The sequence below is a fragment of the Microcebus murinus genome, chromosome 5 (genome assembly GCF_040939455.1).
Source record: "Microcebus murinus isolate Inina chromosome 5, M.murinus_Inina_mat1.0, whole genome shotgun sequence".
NCBI classification, from domain to species: domain Eukaryota; kingdom Metazoa; phylum Chordata; class Mammalia; order Primates; family Cheirogaleidae; genus Microcebus; species Microcebus murinus.
Genome location: NC_134108.1, coordinates 107531880 through 107551320, shown reverse-complemented (window position 1 = coordinate 107551320; position 19441 = coordinate 107531880). Strand labels below are relative to the sequence as shown.

The following is a 19441-nucleotide window of genomic DNA, read 5'->3' as shown; positions in this document are numbered from 1 at the left end:
TCTGTCCAGTGGGATTCATGCTTCTTAGAGGACAGAAGGAAAACAGAATTTGACATTTACATTCCTTTTACAGCAAATGGTTATTCAAAAAAAAGCGCAGGAACACCTGAACTCTTCTAAAGAAAAAGATGACAAAACGAGCCCGTGGATCTCTGCCATCCTGCTGAAGGCCCTGTTTAAAAAGAAAGAGAGAGAGGTCAAAAAAAAAAAAAAAAAAAGGCAATAGAATAATTCAAAGTTAGAAACTTAACATTGGAGTTGAATATGATGATCAGAAATATAAATAAAAAGAAATTTAACACAAAATACTAATCAATCAATCCTGCAGACAATCTTCTTGGGTTGCTTTATCAATTGTATGAGCTGAAAGAGAGTCCCTAGGTTTGTTCCACATGTCCATATCCTTCCCATCACCTCTGAAGCTTTCCACTGGACGTGTTTTTCCACCTTGACTATCAGCAAGTGGGGCACTCTTTTCAGGGTTGAGAACCTGTCCCTCTGGCTTCCTCAAACACTTTCCTAGTCCTCTCAAAGATGCGAGAGAGTTTGCTTTGGATAGGACTTAGATGGGCCAAGAGGTACGGTTGAATATTAGGAAAACTGGAAGTTATAAATTGCACACCAGGTTTGTGGAACAGTAAATAAATGCCATAGTTTACGTGAACATCGGGAAAAGGAGACACAAATGATCTTCCCGCCCCTGCCCCCTACAGTCTGTTCTCTACACAGCCACCTCAGAGGACTGTTGAAATGTGCTCAACACTCTCCAATGGCGCCACCTCACTCAGAGGAAGTCTTTTTGGTGGCCTCAGGGCACCACATAATCTGGCCACCACCCGTATCACCATCTGACCATATCTTTTACTGTTTTCTCCCTCACTCAGCTTCAGCCACACTGGCCTCCTTGCTATTCTTTAAACATCCAGACACATCTCTGTATCAGGGTCTTTGCTATCCTCCTGCCTCCCATCCTCTGCTCCTGTCTGCCCCCATATTCCCTGCTCACCATCTCTTTTAAGGTTTTGCTCAGAAGTTACCTTCTCAGTGAGGCCCTCCCTAGATATCTCTACTGCAAATTACAACACCCCCAACATTCTTCCTCTCTTCCCTTGCTGTATTTTTCTCTAAAACATTTATCACTATCTGATAAACCACATATCTTATTTGTTTGCTTATTGTTTGTCTTTCTCATATACTCCTTGAGATCAGGGATTTTGTGTCTTTTGATCACTGCCATATCTCTAGTACTTAAACAGAGCCTGACATATAGCAGGTGCTTAATAAATATTAGTTGAATAAATGAATGAATGAATGATGCAGGCTGAGGGATTTAGACTTTGTCCTGTCAGTAATCATTAAAGGATTACTTTTTCCCCTTTTATAGTTGATATTGATTAGGAAAACTGAATGAATTTCCTCTTCCCATGGCAGACAAGAAAAAGTCAGATGGTCATATATTTAAATTCCAGTTTTGCCACTTAGAAGCTGAGTAACCTGAGATAGGGTATGTAATCTCTTTGAAACTCAACTGCTTCTCCTGAAATACTTACGATAGTGGATTTATAGGACTACTGGGAGAATTCAACATTAAATAAAACATGTAAAAGAGTACCTAGAAGAAATTGTTTAATAAATGTTAGTTTCCCTCACCTAACAAACTAAGAAATTCCCTATGTATCACTGTATCAGTCCGAGTACCAGAGGAGACAGATAGTACACCCAAATTAGGCTAATTTGAAGTGGGTTAAATAAGGAACACTATCTAGACTATCTATACAGAGAAGATAGTGGGAAACCATAGGAGATGGTGTGGCATTTCTGCCTGGTAACAACAGTATGTCACCACTCCTAGGCCTGCAGAGACAGAGAGGGAGCAGCTTCCAGAACCCAAAAGGAGAAAATCCCATGGAGAAAAATTTCAAAGGCACATTTAAGATCCTAAGAGTAATAAGAAGCCTAACTGTTTTAAAACATGCTTTATATTTAGAAAAATTACATGCCCCAGGTTAAAAACAACAACAACTACAACAGAAGAGGTACTTGAACCAAAACCCCACATAACTAAATGAAAAATAGAAGATATTATTTTGAGAAACACAGAACACTTTTGAAAACACAGGTACCTGCTTAAATAAAAAGAACAAGACAGCAAGAAATGTGGCAATTCAAGAACAATCAATTCAGCAGACAAAAATATAACTTGATGAGCTCCTTGCTAGGCAGTTCCAAGAGCAAGAATAAAAGTTTCTATAAATACATGAACATCAGGAAGGCATCTAGAGAATCAATGTGGTCACTTGATTAAACAAAGTACGAAAGGTAAACAAATGATGACTATATATGAAAGAAATGTGCCCTGCCAGATTTGAAATTCTGTTACAATTGCTTTAAAAGCAGCAAAAGTTTCAGCAATTTAGAGCCAAATTTAGGGGGAATTTTTAAAATTACTTTTTTAAAGTGCTGTGGTTTATTTAAAGGTGTTCTAAAATGCAACTTTGTAGTACAGGGTAAGACATCTTTAAAAGTCTAGGTCAAAGCTAGCTTTGTAAAAACACTGCAAGAAAAGCTGGGGCAGGCATAAGGTTAGATATAGATCAATGGAATATGATTGAGAGTCCAGAAATAAACCTTCACATTTGCAGTCAATTGATTTTCAACAAGGGTGCCAAGACAAATTATAGGGAAAGAGAAGTCTTTTCAACAAATGGTGCTGGGACAAATGGATTCCCACATCAAAAAAATGAAGATGGACTCAAAATGTATATAAAAATTAACTCCAAATGGGTCAAAGACCTAAATTTAACAGCTAAAACTATAAAGCTTCTAGAATAAAATATAAGTGTACATCTTCACGATCTTGGGTTAGGCAATCATTTCTTAGATATGGCACCAAAAGCACTAGCAACAAAAGAAAAAAACAGATAAACTGAACTTCATCAAAATTTTTTTCAGTTTCCTTTTTTTCTTTTTTAAATTTTTTCTTACCCTTAGACTCTTGAAATAAGACAAAATTTAAAACTTTTGTACTTCAAAGAACACTATACAGAAAGTGAAAGGACAACCTATAGAATGTGAGAAAATATTTGCAAATCCTGTATCTGATAATGAACTTACATCTAAAATATAAAAAGGACTCCTACAACTCAATAACAAAAAAGACAAACCAATAAAAAATGGGCAAAGGACATGAATGGACATTTCTCCAAAGAGATAAACAAATGACCAATAAGCACATGAAAAGATGCATATTAGTCATCAGGGAAATGCAAATCAAAACCACAATGAGGTACAACTTCACAACTACTAAGATGGCTAGAATCAAAAAGACAGTCAGTAACAAATGTTAACAAGGATGTGGAGAAACTGGAACCCTTACACACTTCTAGTGGGCCACAATGTAAAATGGTACAACCATTTCAAAAAACAGTCTGAAAGTTCCTCAAAAAATGAAATATAGGCCAGGTGTGGTGGCTTACACCTGTAATCCTAGCACTCTGGGAGGCCAAGGTGGGAGGATCTCTTGAGTTCAAGACAAACCTGAGCAAGAACAAGACCCTGTCTCTACTAAATATAGAAAAATTAGCCAGGCATGGTGGTGCATGCCTGTAGCCCCAGCTACTCAGGAGGCTGAGGCAGGAGGATCCCTTGAGCCCAGGGGTTTGAGGTTGCTGTGAGCTAGGCTGACGCCACGGCACTCACCAGTGCAACAGTGCAAGACTCTGTCTCAAAAAAATAAAAAAGTGAAATATAGAGTTGTCATATGACCTAGCAATTCCATTCCTAGGTATGTACCCAAAAGAATAGAAAACACATGTCTACACAAAAACTTATGCACAAATGATCATAACATCATTATTCGTAATAGGCAAAAAGTGGAAACAACCCAAATGTCCACCAACTGATAAATGGATAAACAAAATGTGGTATATATTAATACATACAAGAAATATTCAGCCATATAAAGAAATGAAGTACTGACACATGCTACAACATGGATAAACCTTGAAAAAACAATATGTTAAGTGAAATAAGCTAAACTCAAAAGACTCAACACTCCATATTGTGTTATTCCTCTTATATGAAATGTCCAAAATAGACAAATCTGTAAGACAGAAAGTAGACTGTTGTGGGCCAGGTGTGGTGGCTCACAACTGTAATCCTAGCACTTTAGGAGGCCAAGGTGGGAGAATCACTTGAGGCCAGGAGTTCAAGGTTGCAGTGAACAATGATCACACCACTGCACTCCAGTCTAGCCTGGGTGATAGAGCTAGACCCTGGTCTCTTAAGAAAACAAAAAAGAAAGAAATGAAAGTAGAATGATAGGGGCCAGGCTTTGCACTCTCACTGTTCCCTCTGCCTGGAACGAACTCCAGGTGTTCCCAAGGCTAGCTCATTTCTAATCTGCTCAACTATCATATCCCCAGAGAGGCCTTCCCTGACCACCCATCCAGAGTCACTCTCCATCACTCAGTGTCACCTCATCCTGCTTTGGGCCCATATCCCTGTCTGACTAGGCTGTTGATGGTTCATCTGGTTGATGGCTCATCCTCTGACCAGCTCACTGCTCTAGCTACCAATGTCTAGAACTGAGTCTGGTATATAGCAGGCACTCAATAAATACTTGTTTGAATGAAAGGGGTTTATCAAATATTTCATTGGACTGTGTTTTTCTCTTTGTTTCCTTCTTGCTTTTATAGCATTATTGTTGGGATCTCATATTCATGTTTTGTCTCGGGGGATGTTTTATTTGAGGGAAAGGCTGTGTATCTTCCACATTTGGACCACAGTATAAAGAGGCATGCATACTGTGTCATGCGTGCTGGTGAATAGCATGGTCACAGCTGCAGTGATTAACAAGACATCATCACAAGACAGGTGAATTAAGGGCAAGAAGTAGGGCTCTGAGGGGCAGCCACCGCTCCTACCATGCAGTACCATGTGATCATTCTCTGCTGCCAACTACAGCCTGTTCTGGGGGGAAACTATAGCTGTGGATTTTTTTTTTTTTTTTTTTGAGACAGAGTCTCGCTCTGTTGTCCAGGCTAGAGTGAGTGCCGTGGCGTCAGCCTAGCTCACAGCAACCTCAAACTCCTGGGCTCGAGCGATCCTTCTGCCTCAGCCTCCCGAGTAGCTGGGACTACAGGCATGCGCCACCATGCCCGGCTAATTTTATATATATATCAGTTGGCCAATTAATTTCTTTCTATTTATAGTAGAGACGGGGTCTTGCTCTTGCTCAGGCTGGTTTTGAACTCCTGACTTTGAGCAATCCGCCCGCCCCGGCCTCCCAAGAGCTAGGATTACAGGCGTGAGCCACCGCGCCCGGCTTATAGCTGTGGATTTTATCACTCCCAAGATTTCAAACAGTAACCATTAGTCATTCCTATTTTCCCTTATAGTCTCTCATAATAATCAGGAGAAACTAAGAAACTGGTAGGGATGGGGCTCACATCATAACCTTCAGGCTGATTCAAGGGAAATAACCACAATTAAAGGCTCAGGTTCTCCTCCCTGACTATGTGTTAGATTCACCTGGGGAGCGTTTAAAAAGATAGACGCCCAGGCCTTACCTGATGCCAATGAAATCAGAATTTCTCAGGGTTGGGCCCATGCATCTGTAGTTTGCAAAACTCTACAGGTGACTCTAATATGCATCCTATTTGGAGGGTGTAGACCACTTTCTCACACTTTACTATGCACACAAATCCCCTGGGGAAAGCGTAAAAAGGCACATTCTGATTCTGGCTGTGTGGACTGGGGCCTGAGATTTACACATCTAACCACCTGCCAAGTGATGCTGATGCTGCCAGTCCACAGACCAAGTTTGAATGTCAAGTGTGAGATCAGATGCTGGCTTTGACTCAGCTTCATAACTTTTAGATCTAATGTTTGATAATCCAGACAATATTAATCCATGAGTTCTGATAGTTCCCGAGCATCCCAGCCACTTGGCAGCCATTGCTTTGTTTGCGTTCTCCTCCCGCCTGACAGGCCCTTGCTGGGGAAAATGAAGTCTTACCTCTTGAACCATCATCCTATGATCCATGCTGTCCCCAATTTGTCTCAGCTGTATGGCCATCTTGTGAATTACTTCCTCCTGGTGATGCTTCTGGCCAACGTTATTCTCCTTGGGCTGAGAAGGTAGACTGTGATCTGCATTGACAGAAAAGAGTTCAAAAGAGATAACTCCATTTAATTATCTATGAATTTTGCTAGTTACTTAAAACTGTCTTAGACAATGAGAGGGTTGAAATCCAGCCATTGTAATAGTCATCAAAAAGCAAAGCCTTGCACTGGAATAGATCACCTCTCTTCAACAGAAATATAACTCAAGCCACATATGTAATTTTAAATTTTCTAGTAGTAAAATCAGGTAAAATTAATTTTAGTAATTTATTTTACTTAAGCCAATATACCTAAAATATTATCATTTTAATATAAAATCAATATAAAAAAATTTTCATGATATATTTTAATTTTAAAAATTCTATCTAAATCATTGAAATCCAGAGTTTATTTTATATTTATAGCACATCTCAATTCAGATACTAACTTTTCTATGGAAACCCCTGATCTGTATTTAGCTTTCATGAAGTTGATAGCTAAAAAAGTAGAATCATTGGGGGATGGTCACACTTGAAGCTCTAACTTGGGGGGGGCGGCGCGCATGGGCAATATACATAACCTTAACATTTGTACCCCCATAAAATGCTGAAATAAAAAAAAATCTACTTTTAAAGCTTTCTTTAAAAAAACAAAAAGTAGAATCACAAATCCAAGTTGTTTCAAACACACTTAAAAATTTTCCAACAATTAAATCAAGTATCGGTTTTTATTAAATAAAACCTAAAATTCAGCTCCTCAATTGCACTAGCCACATTCCAAGTGATCAATAACCAAATGTGGTTAGTAGCTGTCATATGTGATATGCAGGACTAGATATTTACAGTTTTTTAAAATAGATTTTTCCATTTCATACTTTTAACCACTCTCCTTGTATGAGGCCTCCAAACCTTACTTACTTCCAGCAACTAATGAGTGTTTTTAAGCAACACTATAAGTAAACTACTTACTGGGTGCTTTGGGGAACCTCTAAAGCAGGCGTCCTCAAACTACAGCCTCCGGGCCACATGCGACATTTATCCAGCCCACCGAGTGTTTTTGCCACCGCTGCCTATCCTGCTTACCAGCCAACCTGTCCGGGGCCCACAGTGCGCATGTGTGGAATGTGCGCCGCACTCTCCAACAGCTTTCCAATGGTCTGAGGGACAGTGAACTGGCCCCCTGTTTAAAAAGTTTGAGGACCCCTGCTCTAAAGAATAAAGACAAGGTTTCTGTCCTTTAGTTGCTTAGAACCCATAGGTTCAATACAATTCTCAAGTGCTTTAAGAATACAGAGAAGGAAGCCGGGCACGGTGGCTCACGACTGTAATACTAGCACTCTGGGAGGCCAAGGCAGGTGGATCGTTTGAGCTAAGGAGTTCCAGACGAGCCTGAGCAAGAGTGAGACCCCGTCTCTACTAAAAAAAGAAAGAAATTGATTGGCCAACTAAAGCTATATAGAAAAAATTAGCCGGGCATGGTGGTGCATGCCTGTAGTCCCAGCTACTCAGGAGGCTGAGGCAGAAGGATTGCTTGAGCCCAGGAGTTTGAGGTTGTTGTGAACTAGGCTGACGCCACGGCACTCACTCTAGCCTGGGCAACAAAAGGAGACTCTGTCTCAAAGTACAGTTTCATATGCAAAGCAAGTTTTGTGTTGGACATGTTTGATTTCAATAAAATTTGAGGACCTTTGATTTTTCAGGGCTGTCCTCTAAGAGTCTGGAGGGAGAGAGAGACACAAACTGCAATTCAACACGTTATAGCGAGAGCAAGGTTTGCAGAGGGTTCAGGAAGATGTCCCACAGAAGATGATATCTGAGTTGAGTCTTGAAGGATGAAGGATGAATTAGAAACAGCCAGGGCCAGGCGAGGTGGCTCACGCCTATAATCCTAGCACTCTGAGAGGCCGAGGCAGGCGGATTGCTCTAGGTCAGGAGTTCGAAACCAGCCTGAGCAACAGCAAGACCCCGTCTCTACTATAAATAGAAAGAAATTCATTGGCCAACTAATATATATATACAAAAAATTAGCCCGGTGTGGTGGCACATGCCTGTAGTCCCAGCTACTTGGGAGGCTGAGGCAGGAGGATTGCTTGAGCCCAGGAGTTTGAGGTTGCTGTGAGCTAGGCTGATGCCACGGCATTCACTCTATCCTGGGCAACAAAGTGAGACTCTGTCTCAAAAAAAAAGAAAAGAAACAGTCAGAAGAGACAGATGGGTTGTGTGTGTGTGTGGGGGGGGCAGAACTGGGAGGGAGTAGCAAACAGGACATTCTAGGCAGAAGGATAACATGAGGAAAGGTGAGGAGGGTAGCAGTAAGAGAAGGGAACATTTCTGTAAACTCTAAGTAGTACTGTTATTGAAAGGCAGGGAGCGATAGGAGACAAACCAACTAGAGAAGGCAAGTGAAAAGCTAATAGTTAATACAGAAAGCACAGAAAGAGGCTTGGACTTAATCGAATAGTGATAAATGGGAAGCTTTTATAAAACTCCCAAATGCTCAGGCCTTGCTCCATTCCACTGAAATCAGAATCCTTGGAGTTGGACCAAGTGTTAGTTTTTTTTTTTTAAAGCTTCCCAGGTGGTTCCCCTGTGCAGCCAAGTTTGAGGATTGATGGTTTAGACTGGTTGAGTAATTTGCTCAGGGTTTGAAAGCCACTGAATGTGAGAGTCAGGATTGAGACTCAGATCTGTCTGCTGCAAGGCCCATCCATGTTCTTAACTTTAGCATAGAGCCTAAACTAAAACAGCTCTAACACGGACACAATGGGGAAAAGAGATTCTATAAATATTTAAGAAACAGAATAGGCCGGGCGAGGTGGCTCATGCCTATAATCCTAGCACTCTGGGAGGCCAAGGCGGGCAGATTGCTCAAGGCCAGGAGTTCGAAACCAGCCTGAGCAAGAGCGAGACCCCATCTCTACTAAAAATAGAAAGAAAAAAATTGGCCAACTAAAATATATAGAAAAAATTAGCTGGGCATGGTGGCGCATGCCTGTAGTCCCAGCTACTCGGGAGGCTGAAGCAGAAGGATTGCTTGAGCCCAGGAGTTTGAGGTTGCTGTGAGCTAGGCTGACGCCACGGCACTCAAGCCCGGGCACAGAGTGAGACCCTGTCTAAAAAAAAATAATAAAAAAATAAAAAAAAGAAAGAAACAGAATAGGCTGGAATTTGGTGATAGATTAAATGGAAAAAGTAAGGAAAAGAGAAAGCTCCCACTTTTCAGGCTTGGGAGATTAGAAAGGCAAATGGCAACATCAGCCCCAATACAGAATAGAGGTGAAGGGCAGGTGTGGAAGGCAGAGGAGGCCAGTGGAAAGAGAAAGGAAAATTCGAGTTAATTTATAAATTTAAGGTACCTGTAAGTCATCTTAGCAAATATTTGGATATTTAATACAGTACATAATACTTAATTATGATAACAAATGTCTATGTTACTGGTTTATGTATTTATTATAGTATACTTTTTATCATTATTAGAGTATATTCCTTCTACTTATAAGAAAAAGTTAAGTGTAAAACAGCCTCAGGCAGTCCTTCAGGAGGTGTTCCAGAAGAAGGCATTGTTATCATAAGAGATGACAGCTCCAGGTATGTTATTGCCCCTGAAGGACAAGATGTGGAGGTGGAAGATAGAGCAGGCATACACTAATGTGTGTGTTGTGTCTTAGTTTTTAACAAAAAAGTTTGAAAAGTAAAAAATAAATTGAAAATGTTTTAAACAGAAAAAAGCTTATAGAATAAGGATATAAAGAAAGAAAATATTTTTGTACAGCTGTACAATGTGTTTGTATTTTAAGCTAAGTGTTGTTATTACAAGACTCAAAAAGTTTTTTAAAATCTGGGCAAGGTGGCTCACACTTATAATCCTAGCACTAGGAGGCCAAGGGGGGAGGATCGCTTGAGGCCAGGAATTCAAGACCAGCCTGGCAATACCAAGACCCCATCGCTAAAAAAATTTAAAATATTAGCTGGGTATAGTGGTGTGTGCCTGTAGTCCAGCTACTCAGGAGGCTGAGACAGGAAGATAGCTTGAGCCCAGGAGTTGGAGGCTACGATGGACTATAATGACACCACTGCAGAGGTGGTGATAGAGCAAGGCCCTGTCTCAAACAACAACAAAAAAATTTTAAATATTAAAGTTTATAAAATAAAAAGTTACAGTAAGCTAAGGTTAATTTATTATTGGAGAAAAACTTGTTTTTGTAAATTTAGTATAGCTTAAGCGTACAGTGTTTATAAAGTCTACAGTAATGTGCAGTAATGTCCCAGGCATTCACATTCACTCACCACTCGCCCACTAACTCACCCAGAACAATTTACAGTCCTACAAGCTCTAGTGCCCTACATAGGTATAGTATTCTTTTTATCTTTTATACTATATTTTTACTGTACCTTGTCTATGTTTAGATACACAAATACTTACCATTGTGTTACAATTGGCCTACAGTATTCAGTACAGTAACCTCCTATACATGTTTATATCCTAGGAATAATAGGCTGTATCATATAAGCTAGGTATGTAGTAGGCTATGCTATCTAGGTTTGTGTAAGTACACTCTATGATGTTCTCACAATGATGAAATAGTTTAACAACAAATTTCTCAGAATGTATCCCCGATGTTAAGCAATGCATAATAATTGTGTGTGTGTGTGCGTGTGTGTGTGTGTGTGTGTGTGTGTGTGAGTGAGATGATTCAGAATCCTGAAACACACCTTAGGGGCCCTACCAACTGTTATTTGATTTGCCACACCCTATTCCAGAAGAATCTATCCTATTGCCTAAGCAGTCAGGTTCTTTCCTGTGTATTCCCCAACCCCAGGCCATAGTTGATTGGATCAGAGATAGACCCCCCCCCTAAGAGCAAATAATCCATTGGCTGGTCAGGTACTCTGAAACTGAACCTAGTTTCAAAAGGAACAGGGTCAGGCAGCTTGACTGACCCTGCTCTGCTCACTGTGGCAGAGACCCAGTCTCTGCTCACTGTAGACTCAAGAGACTAAGGGAATTAGTTGCTAGTTGGGATCACAAATGCCACAGTATTGTGTTGGGTTCAGGATAACTGACAGCCACTTGCAAGTGAAAATTATGAAGAGAAAGAAAACATTTAAAACAGAGGCAGAGGATGATCACTAATAGAAAAATGAGCAGACACTCAGAAAGAAACTGAGACTCAAAAAAAAAGACAGGCCCCCAGAGCCAGTCTGCCTCAGGGCCAGAACCTTCCACATTCAGTTCCTTTTCATAGGCATCCTCACCAGAAACCACATCTTTCTGGAGTGGAATAGGTTTCTATTCCCTGCAACTCAACAAATAATCATAAATATCCATATCAATTACCACTGTCCAGAGCTGTCCAATGCAGATAAAACTGTGCAGGAGAATATATTGGCTATATATCAGCTTCAGCACAGACTCTGAAAGTGAAATTTTAAAATTAAGTTCCTGGCCGGGTGAGGTGGCTCACGCCTGTAATCCTAACTCTCTGGGAGGCCAAGGCGGGCGGATTGCCCCAGGTCAGGAGTTCAAAGCCAGCCTGAGCAAGAGCGAGACCCCGTCTCTACTATAAATAGAAAGAAATTCATTGGCCAACTAATATATAGAGAAAAAATTAGCCGGGCATGGTGGTGCATGCCTGTAGTCCCAGCTACTTGGGAGGCTGAGGCAGTAGGATCGCTTGAGCCCAGGAGTCTGAGGTTGCTGTGAGCTAGGCTGACGCCATGGCACTCACTCTCGCCTGGGCAATAAAGCGAGACTCTGTCTCAAAAAAAAAAAATTAAGTTCCTGATATTAGTGGGTTGTGGTTTTGGTTCCGGTCTTTTACCATGCCTCAAAAAGTTGAATGCAAAACAGATTGAGAGTTCTGCAGTACTTGAACTATATATGACATTATTTGCTAGCTAAAGAAAGTTGGTGTCCCTGTCCTGCAGACATTAAGATAGCCATACTACCATATTATAAGAAACATTAAAACAGGAAAGAAATCATTAAATCACAGCTCTAAATTGGTCATATATTGAAAGCAAGTGAAAGTCCTTTGACAAGATCATCAAAATGTACAAAATAAAAAAGTAGGCCGGGCGCGGTGGCTCACGCCTGTAATCCTAGCTCTCTGGGAGGCCGAGGCGGGCGGATTGCTCAAGGTCAGGAGTTCAAAACCAGCCTGAGCAAGAGCGAGACCCCGTTTCTACTATAAATAGAAAGAAATTAATTGGCCAACTGATATATATATAAAATTAGCCGGGCATGGTGGCACATGCCTGTAGTCCCAGCTACTCGGGAGGCTGAGGCAGGAGGATCGCTCGAGCCCAGGAGTGTGAGGTTGCTGTGAGCTAGGCTGATGCCACGGCACTCACTCTAGCCTGGACAACAAAGCGAGACTCTGTCTCAAAAAAAAAAAAAAAAAAAGTAAAAACTCTGTATTATTTTCCAAGTATTACATTTTTAATATCCAGAGGAAAAAAGTATCTCACTCCACAATTGTTACTGAAAAGTTGTGAAAATATGTATATATCCACACAGAGTTCTGAAAACAGGCATAGTCTAAATGGCCTAGTGAGGAATTTGGAAAAACATGGTTAATATTTTTGCAAGAAAAATTCCTTTGTAAAGCAATTAATTGGTCTCAATGTGTTGGAACTTTTAAAAAATCTTGTACATTGAGAATCCCATGTGGACCTTTGACCAGCTGTCCTTTCAGTTGCATTTAGGAAAGCTTTTAAGCAAACATGTTTTGAAGGTTTTGTAAGTACTTTTCCACTATCAGTTATAATGTTAATATTTTATTTTCTCATATAATGGTTATCCCTTTAAACTCCTGATTTTGTTCATTAAAAAGGGGGTATAGGGACCTATGGTTCACAAGCACTGGCTTCTCCATCTCTCCTAATCTCCTGCAAGACCTTACCAAAATGAAAGTATAAAAAAGAATAAAGCCACAACATTGAAGAGAATGGGAGGCAGTGTCAACAACAGATGAGAGATCTATACATGCTTCTGGAAGGCAGAATGCAGATGAGACAACATCCAGACAAATGAACCAGGCTGAGAAAGCACCAAGAAGCCACTATAGGGGATCCTGGAGCTTGGAAGCCCACCTACCCCATCAAGACCCAGAGGCGGCCAGCAGAGCTTGGCTGTGGGTGGTGGGTAAGCCCTTGTGTGTCTCCCCCGCTAGGCTCACACAAGCCATGCCATCCCAGTGGGATGGGAAGGAGGAGTTCTGCCCTGCTTGGACTTGAAAGAGATCCCAGCTTTGATGGAGGACTAAAAATAATGTAGTTAATTTGAGGGTGTTGCTATGCAGCTGTCAAAGAAAAAAAGATGAGGAAAGTCTCTGAACCAATATACAGTGATTTCAAGGATATGCTCTTAAAGAAGCAAAACACAAAAGCATATCTATAATATGCTATCCTTCATGCAGGCAAGAAGGGGATATAATAAAATATGAATGTAAACATGAAGGGGATACACACACACACAAAATATACATATGGCCTGATCATTGTGTGAAAGAAATTTAGGAAGGATAAACCAGAAACTAAAGAGAATAGCTAATGGGGATGAATTGGGGGAAGGGTTGGAGAGAAGGAGGGAATAAGAACAGAGTAGCAGGATTAATAAGGGAGCTACCAAAAAAAAAAAAAAAAAAAAGACCCAGAGGCTGGGAGATGGAGAGACACCACTAACTGGAAGTCTGATGGGGATCAACTATACCGCTTACTACCCTTGGCACCCCCAGCTCACTGCACCCAGCACAGGTTTCAGGCAAAAAGAAAGAAAAAAAAAAAAGCCAACCCACTCTTCTCTAATAGAAGAGAACAAATCTTATAGAAAAAGCAGAGGCTTCCTTATGGATGTTGGTGCCTGAGATTAAAGGTCTCTCTGTTCTGGCATTTGGGGGATGTGGAACCAGAGGTAGCCCTCTAACTCATCTCCCGAAAGCCCCCCAAATTGGAGTCTTCCTATGCCCTATTTGAGTCTCCAGTCAGCTGGGAGCCCTGGAGAGGCCACCAAGCATAGTGGTAGAATTCTGAAGCCAGAAAGCTTAAGTTTAAATATAAACTATACTACTTATTAACTATGTAACCCCGGGCAAGATATTTAATTTCTCCATGACTCAGTTTCTTCCTTTGTAAAATGGGAATAGTAATGTATTGTTCCTTACTATTATTGTACATTAATTACAATGTAATTGTATTACAATAATAGTAATGTATTGCTTAGATTTTTAACATGTCCAAAATCTGAATATGTCTTATAATCTTATAATGGCATGTCACATTTAAATAGCATTGTTTACCTTCTCAGTGGTAAACAAAATAATGGTTCATCAATTAAATTTAATGAAATATTATAATACTACTTCATAGAGGAGTTGTTGTGATGACAATTAATATATTTAACTTACACAGAACAGTGCCTGGAATATAGGTAAACACTATATAAATGTTAGAACCCATACCAGCTATTTAGTGTGTCTTTCTTTAAAATAACAAAGGATCACCAGGCAATTGAGGACCACAGAATAAAAGAAAAATCCAGGTAAACAAACAAAACAGTTATCCTAAGGAAAACATATAATTCAGAGAACAGAAAAGAATTGTTTTGCAAATAAAAATACATATGTTTAGACAGATTTAAGACAATATTAAATTCATGAAATAAAAGACAATGCTATGAAAAAGAAAAATCTTAGAAAATCGTGCAGAATTAAAAAACATGATTGCAAAATTAAAAATACAATCGATAGTCTGAAAAAAATTAAGTCAAGGAAATCACTGAGAAAAAAACTAGAATTTTAAAAACTGAGAGAAAAGATAGGACAGGTGTCCTCAAACTATGGCCCGCGGGCCACATGCCGTCTACCTAGGACATTTATCCAGCCCGCCAGGTGTTTTTGCTGCCGCTGCCTGTCCTGCTTAGCAGCCGACTTATCCCGGGCCCACAGTGCGCACTCTCCAACGGTCTGAGGGACAGTGAACTGGCCCCCTGTTTAAAAAGTTTGAGGACCCCTGAGATAGGCAATATAGACAACCAATATGGAAAGACCAGCATATGATCCATGGGAACCCCAGAAAGAGAAATAGAGGAAGAAATTATCAAAACAATGTAAAACAGCTTCCCACAGTTGGAGGACACAAAACATATTAAGAAGTCCCACTAAGTGCTCAGAATAACAAATGGGGAAATAAAAACTTCACCCCTTGCACACAGTGGAATTTCAAAACACTAAGAATAAGGATAAAGAGAATCCCAAAAACTGCTAAAGAGAAACATGAATTAGTTTCTCAAATGACTTCTCACCAACAAGAATGGATACTAGAATACAGTGGAACAATTTTTTTAATGCCCTCAAAGATTTTATAAAAAAATATTTTCGGCCAGGTGTGCTGGCTCACACCTGTAAGTCCTAGCACTCTGGGAGATCCAGGAGGGAGGATCGCTTGAGGTCAGGGGTTCAAGACCAGCCTGAGCAGGAGCAAGACCCCGTCTCTACTAAAAAAATAGAAAGAAATTAATTGGCCAACTAAAACTATATAGAATATATGTATATATAGAATATATATAGAGAGAATATATAGAATATATATAAATATATAGAATATAGCCAGGCATGGTGGCACATGCCTGTAGTCCCAGCTACGTGAGAGGCAGAGGCAGGAGGATCACTTGAGCCCAGGAGTTTGAGGGCACTCTAGCCTCAGCAACAGAGTGAGACTCTGTCTCAAAAAACAAAACAAAACAAAACAAAACAAAACATTATTTTCAATCTAGAATTCTATGCCCAGCTATCAATAGTATGCCAGAGGTGAATAAAGACATTTGCAGCATGGAAGGACTCAGGAAATTTTTCTCCCATACACAATTTGTTAGGAAGTCTCTTGAAGTATTCCAGTAAAACAGTAAATATCACACCTGTAATCCTAGCACTCTGGGAGGCTGAGGTGGAAGGATTGCTTGAGCTCATGAGTTCCAGAAAAGCATGAGCAAGAGCAAAACTCATCTCTACAAAAAATGTTTAAAAAATTAGTGCAGTGTGGTGACATGCCTACAGTCTCAGCTATTCCGGAGTCGGAGACAAGAGGATCACTTGAGCCCAGGAGTTTGAGGTTTCAGTGAGCTATCATGATGCCACTGTGCTCTAGCCCAGATGACAGAGCAAGACTTTGTTTCAAAAAAAAAAACAGACTAAATAGAGTAAGATTAATTTAAGAAAGAAAAAGCCATGAGACTTAGCAAACCCATTCACTAACCCACTTAGTGAATCCAACCCATGCGAAAGGAAGTCCCAGGATCTCAACAGTGCAGTGAGCCTAGAAAGACAGACTTGATAGAAGATAGTATAGTTGAGAATTTGGGGAACTTTTAGGACATAGTAATAACAAATCATGTGGAGGAGGGGAGGAAATGCAATGAGAATGCCCAGAAAACAAAAGATCATACAAAAAGTTTATGGTCCAGATGTGAAGCAAACTAAAATGTGGCTTAAGTTTAAGCCTAAGGAACTGTTTTATAGTTCCTTCCAAAAGGATATATTGCTCTGTGTTAAACATGGCAGTCCTTTATCTGTATGACTAGGCATAATTTTAAGCAATCACAGCCTTAATCCTTATTTCATTACTGAGAGGTGATTATTCTCAAGGGAAAATCATTCCAGGAACATATACAGTCTTTACTGCTGGTGGCCACTACCCCCTAAATCCCAAACCCTTAAGGGAATTTGAAAAAAGTATTTGAACATTTTGCCTTTGGAACGTTGACACAACAAGTGGTCAAAAATGAGGACACAAGTACTGGAAGTCCTAGCCTCTCCACATACTGGACCATCTGTTTTCAGTTTGGGAATACATACCCTGCTTTCTTGGAGACAAACCACCTTACCAGAACTGAAGGCTTCATCTCACATTCAAATTGATCACTTCTTTTAGTTGAGGAAAGTGGAGTATTTTATGAAGGTCTTAGGGCATTAGCTAGAGCTTTAAATTCTAATCACTTTGAATATTTAAGTATTTCAAGTATGAAATCAACAGTTATTGCCCCATCTCAAAGGGCATGCCCTTCCATAATTAGCCATAGTATAGTTGAATGTTTAATTCCTAACAATCTGTATAATAATTTCAAAATAATTTGCTTATATTTAGTAGGCCTACTAATCAATCTTGGGAAGGTTCAAAGTCTCTTGCCAAGGACAAACTGATCCTTTAAAAAGGGTTGCTGGCATAACCCACGATTGAAATATCGGAAAACACAATTCAATTAGAAATGCAGTAGAGATGAAAGGAAATTTGCATGACAGTGAAATATGAATTTGAACTCCCACAGTAACCTTGGCATCAATAAGTGTAGACTGCTCTTCCAAGAGTGGCCTGATGAAGAAATGAGAGAACTGGCAGTAGCTAGAAAAAGAGGTGTGTTGGAGGAATTTTCTAAGTTGAAAATCTTGAGCAGGTTTGTAAATTGAGGAGAGGAATTAGATCAGGAGCAATGGAAAATGGGAGATAGAGTAGTACAAACTGTTGACGCAAAGTCCTAGAGGTTTAGGAGGAATGAGAATAAAAACATGTGGAAGGATTAGCTTTGAACAGGAGGAGGGCCCCCCTTCTTTTGAGATAGGCTAGGAGGAGGTAAGATGGGATATGTGATGCTTATGTAAGGAAGCATCCTTACAAGGGAGATGCAACAAGGGACAAGATTCAGGTGCTTACTCCTGATTAAATTAATTTTGTACTTGAAACAGAAGACTAGGCCATCTGCTGAGGAGGGAGATCCTAAAGTGGCTGGAATTAGTCACTAACAGAAATGGAAAAAAAGAAAACTGAACAGAGTTGAAGACCATCAACCGCCCTCCCCCCCAAAAATAACAGAGAAATAAAAAATATGTATTTGATCTTGATGTACATTTTCTTTTCAGCTGTCAAGGACCCTAAACTTATACCTAAAGAAAAGAAAATTTTATCCTATCCTTTCATAGGGGAGGGGGGTTCAAGTCCTAGGTCAGCCGCTTTCTGATTTCCTGTTCTAAGACAAGTTACTTCCCTGGGCCTTGGTTTCCCCATTTGTTAAAAGGGACTTTCAGATTACTCTAACTATTAAACAATGATGTTCATAAAGTACCTAATATAGAATAAATCCTACATTATATAAGTGTTAGCTACTACCACTAGTGTTAGACACTATTTACATAGATATTATAATATAAACCAAGTTTACTGGTTTTTAATTTTTATTTATTTATTTTTTTGAAACAGACTCTCGCTCTATTGCCTGGGCTAGAGTGCCATGGCATCAGCCTAGCTCACAGCAACCTCAAACTCCTGGGCTCAAGCGATCCTTCTGTCTCAGTCTCCCGGGTAGCTGGGACTACAGGCATGCGCCACCATGCCCAGCTAATATTTTCTACATATTTTTAGCTGGCCAATTAATTTCTTTCTATTTTTTTTTTTAATGGAGACGGGGTCTTACTCTTGCCCAGGCTGATTTCGAACTCCTGACCTTGAGCAATCCACCTGCCTTGGCCTCCCAGAGAGCTAGGATTACAGGCGTGAGCCACCGCACCAGGCATGGCTTTTAATTTTTAGAACTGACTGATGGACAAAGCATGGAAGAGTTTGTTGTAGCTGGAGGCCAGAATGCAAATGTTAGCAACCTTAAACATGTAAAAATAAAAAGTAAAGGCAACAAATAGGCTGTGGAAGGGTGAGAAGACATGGAAGTTAGCATCTTTATCTTATAAAATAGGGATTCATGTGATATTGCTGAAAATAAGATGAAATAAAAAATAGGAGTTTACCATTACCCAAATACAAACTTTTAAATATATTGTGCAACTAGTGGGAACCATTTCCAATGAAAGGAAAGGGCAACCACCTACACAGGGTGATACAGAGGGGAAAAAACCACCTTTCATAATGGGCAGCAGGGCTGCAAGCTGACCAGAAGACAAAGACCGAGGAGAAGTGCTATGGGCATTGGAGAGGACCCACGCACTTCCACTGTCACATACCCCTTCCCCTCTAGACCAGAGTCAGGGCCGCCCATCTGGGTTCAAAAGTAAAGAGCTCTAGGCCGGGCACGGTGGCTCAGGCCTGTAATCCTAGCTCTTGGGAGGCCGAGGCGGGCGGATTGCTCAAGGTCAGGAGTTCAAAACCAGCCTGAGCAAGAGCGAGATCCCGTCTCTACTATAAATAGAAAGAAATTAATTGGCCAACTGATATATATATATAAAAAATTAGCCGGGCATGGTGGCGCATGCCTGTAGTCCCAGCTACTCGGGAGGCTGAGGCAGAAGGATCGCTCGAGCCCAGGAGTTTGAGGTTGCTGTGAGCTAGGCTGACGC

General features: G+C 40.4%; 1 protein-coding gene across 1 annotated transcript in view; it reads right to left on the bottom strand.

The window, feature by feature from the left end:
* Positions 1-61: 61 nt before the first annotated feature.
* The window catches only part of PXT1 (peroxisomal testis enriched protein 1), a 38824-nt gene continuing 19444 nt past the window's right edge, over positions 62-19441 (bottom strand). Inside the window, exons 3-4 of the mRNA XM_076003588.1 lie at positions 6020-6153; positions 62-172 (exon numbers count right to left, since the gene is read on the bottom strand). Coding sequence (XP_075859703.1) covers positions 68-172; positions 6020-6153 — 239 coding nt within the window. The 3' untranslated portion in view covers positions 62-67. The remainder of the gene's footprint in view (positions 173-6019; positions 6154-19441) is intronic.